This window comes from Cynara cardunculus, assembly GCF_001531365.2.
Source record: "Cynara cardunculus var. scolymus isolate 2C chromosome LG 12, CcrdV1, whole genome shotgun sequence".
NCBI classification, from domain to species: domain Eukaryota; kingdom Viridiplantae; phylum Streptophyta; class Magnoliopsida; order Asterales; family Asteraceae; genus Cynara; species Cynara cardunculus.
In genome coordinates, this window is record NC_037539.1 from 37,871,881 (window position 1) to 37,875,121 (window position 3,241).

The 3,241-nt window shown below is 33.9% G+C and overlaps 1 protein-coding gene across 1 annotated transcript; it reads right to left on the reverse strand.

Annotated features, from left to right (window-relative positions):
• Positions 1-1,474: 1,474 nt before the first annotated feature.
• Positions 1,475-2,362, reverse strand: LOC112523898. The gene is made up of 3 exons (XM_025133569.1): positions 2,105-2,362; positions 1,916-1,993; positions 1,475-1,688 (listed from the first exon to the last, which is right to left on the reverse strand). The coding sequence occupies exons 1-3, from the start codon at positions 2,360-2,362 to the stop codon at positions 1,638-1,640; spliced, it is 387 nt and encodes a 128-aa protein (XP_024989337.1). The 3' UTR covers positions 1,475-1,637.
• Positions 2,363-3,241: the final 879 nt, after the last annotated feature.

Below are 3,241 nucleotides of genomic sequence, written 5' to 3' on the forward strand. Positions count from 1 at the left end.
TACGTTACTTTTTCATGCAATTTGCCCAAAATTAAATTACTTCATGTATTTCTCATTTTGATAAAATATGTTTACTAAAATTAATAGAATGAAGATGATAATGTACATAATTATTTGAAATGAATTATTTGAAACAATTTCATCATATTAAATAATTTCATGAAAAAAATTCACTAAAATAAACAATGAAATCGACAGTTTTAATGGCTTGTACGAATGAATTGATTTGCAAAATATCCTCTTGGATTTTGTACTTTGGACTTTGAGTTTGATCTGATTGTCGATATTAATAAATCAACTCAATAATTTTGTAATACTTATAATTATACAATATGTATTTACGAATCAGATATATTGGAGTTTATTATCTTCTTGAACTGTGGTTACTTTATCGTTGATTTTATAATGTATTTTTAAACTTGTAATTATTGGATTTTGAGGCATAAAGTGTGATAGGGACAAAACCGTATAAACCGCACCACACCGCAAACACCCATAGAGTAAACTACAAATTTGGTCCTTGTGGTTTGTCGGAAATAACACTTTTCATTACTACAGTTTTCAAATTACAATATGACCATCATGGTTTACAAAAACGTTTGGATTTATCTCTCTCTCTAATAGTCATTAAAAAATTCTTTAAGGGGCATTTTTGTCCTTTTATCAATTTTTTTGTCTTTTACCCGATCAAAACCATATGAACCAAAATCGTTTTGATTAGGTAAAAGATAAAAAAAAATCAATAAAAGGTCAAAAATGTCATTCAATTGTTCTAACGAGTCTAATTTTTATTTTTAAACTGTAGAAAATGTAAACATATTTAAGGTTATGAAACTATCAACGTCTAAGACGTTAAAACCCATCGTCGTTGATTGAACCATGACCTACCACATGTTTAACGTGATATGAAACACTAGTCTTGATCCACGACGACTATTAACGAGGCTTGTAGAGTATTAATCAAATATCATGAATTGGGTTAAGGTAAACTAATTGGATCAAAGGCTCAAGAGTATTGTTCCACCAAACCACACCCTCCAAGATTTGGTCATATGTCAAAAACAACCCTCAAATCTTTTATAAAAATCTAACACCTTCACCTCATGGAAAATAAATGGCTTTTTTTAATCATCTTACCCGAGTTTGAATCTAGACGTTATAAAAGTCTTTAAATTCACTTGCAATAACTTCAAATCATTCATGACCATCTGAGGATTAGCCGATGCACGTAAATTGACCTGAATATTCACGGTTACCCAAAAAAACATAAACTCACACACTCTTACATTTGATGAAGTTTGAACTTTTGACCTCCTAGGAGGCCAAAGTATCATATACCGCTGTGCCAAAGACCTTTTGGTTGTTTAATTAATCTTTGTTGCGGGTAATGCCCGTTTTCAGAAAATGAGATTCGTCTGATACGACATACGTATGAGATGATGACTAATCTTATGAATCACGTAGACGAAATTTCGAACACAATTCGAAGTATTAACAGCTAGCGATTAAAAGTACATATATGATTAAAATATATTGGGAAGAGCCAACAAATAACAATTGGGAAAAAAAGATAGATTTCTCTTTTCAATTTCTAACAAAAACCTACCCAAATTCAGTATTCTTTTTCCCTCCAAATCTCATTCAGAATCACTTTCCATGCTTCCCATTGCCTTCAATCCCCTGGGTCTCTGCAAAAACCATTGTACAACTCATTACAGCACAATATACAACATGTATTCCAAAAGGTACAAGTTAGCATTGCATCATTTCTGGCCCACAAAGGTTCCAAATCAGAAAGCAAATGCACAACTTTCAGAAAATATATTCCAAGTCTGTTTTTGGATTTGGCAGAAGGGTTTGCAACCATGATCTGATAGCATAATTAGTTACAGATTTGACCAAAAGGGTTAACCACCTTCTTGGAAGTCTTCTTCTCTCTAACTTCATATCTTTCTTGGCATAGATCAGATAGCCATGCTCCTGGACTAACCAACTGCAGACAAACCACCAAAATTCAGATCAAGCAAATCTTGAATGAATCAGAGCGAACCCATGATTTGAAGAACTGTCAAGAAGGAAAATAGGAGTGATTAAGTGATTTTACAAGTAAGGTTCTTTGAATCATCTTGGCCCTTTTCTTTGGCCTTTGAGGCAGTTTACACCCTTTCATAGCCATGAAGTCTTCTTCTTTCTCTTTGCTTGATAATGTGGTGAACAGTTTAGGCCAAACTGCCCTTTTGCTCTCTTTCTTTGTATCCACATTCAACACCTTCTTGCTGCTGCTGCTGTCGTCGAATCCTGCTCCTGATCCCCGTGTCGAGTAGTACCGATCTTCTTTTTCTGGTRACGATAATGCCGACATTATCTTCCTGTTGGTGACCCTAAAACCAATCAGAAAWGCAAGAAACAACCCGCAAAAACAATGTTCTTTTTCTATCTTTTTTGTGCAAAATTAACTAAGATCTAATGAAAAATGTAAAACCCGTCGAAATTTCGGTGTCGATTTGCATATATGGATTGTGTTCTTCATCAAAATTCCCACACAAAAAGGATTTATAGATGCATTTCAAGAAAGCCAAACACCCATCAAGAAAAAGCACCAAACTTTATCTTTTGTCCTTTGGTTTTCTCTGCACCCGAACAGAACCCATGTTCTCTTTTCGCTTTTTAATCAATAAAATACCAAAAAATAGATAGAAAAGTTGAAAAAACTCCGTAGATCTCTGCAAATTCTACCASCTACCAAGGGCCAAAGATCTAGGGTTTTGGTTTTAATCATCCAAATACGAGATTTAGGAGCAATTTAAGCTGAATTTGAGGTTAGTAATCAAGAAACGAGATGGGGTTTCCATGGATAAACTTTGTTTTACCTAATAGCTGACCACAAGCATCAAGGCCAGATAAGGTGTTCCACAAATAAAACTTTGGACATTATACAAAATTGAGGTGTATGAAAAGACTCAAAAGCCTTTGTTTCGATATATTGATGTGAAATAAAAATAATTTGTATTGCATGAGGAGTTTATTTGCAGGTTAACTTATCGGTACGGTTGGGTACTTCCCATAATTTGGTGCCATCTAAACCATATAACTCCATGGCTTTTAAATTCCATGGCTTATCAATGGCATATAGGTAAGCTTAAAAGCTGGATTTTGATTGTTCTCCCAAAATGCAAGGCCTATCAATAGGCTTGGCCATAAAATCATCATTTATTTTTTCCTAGGGACTCATGCATTCAAG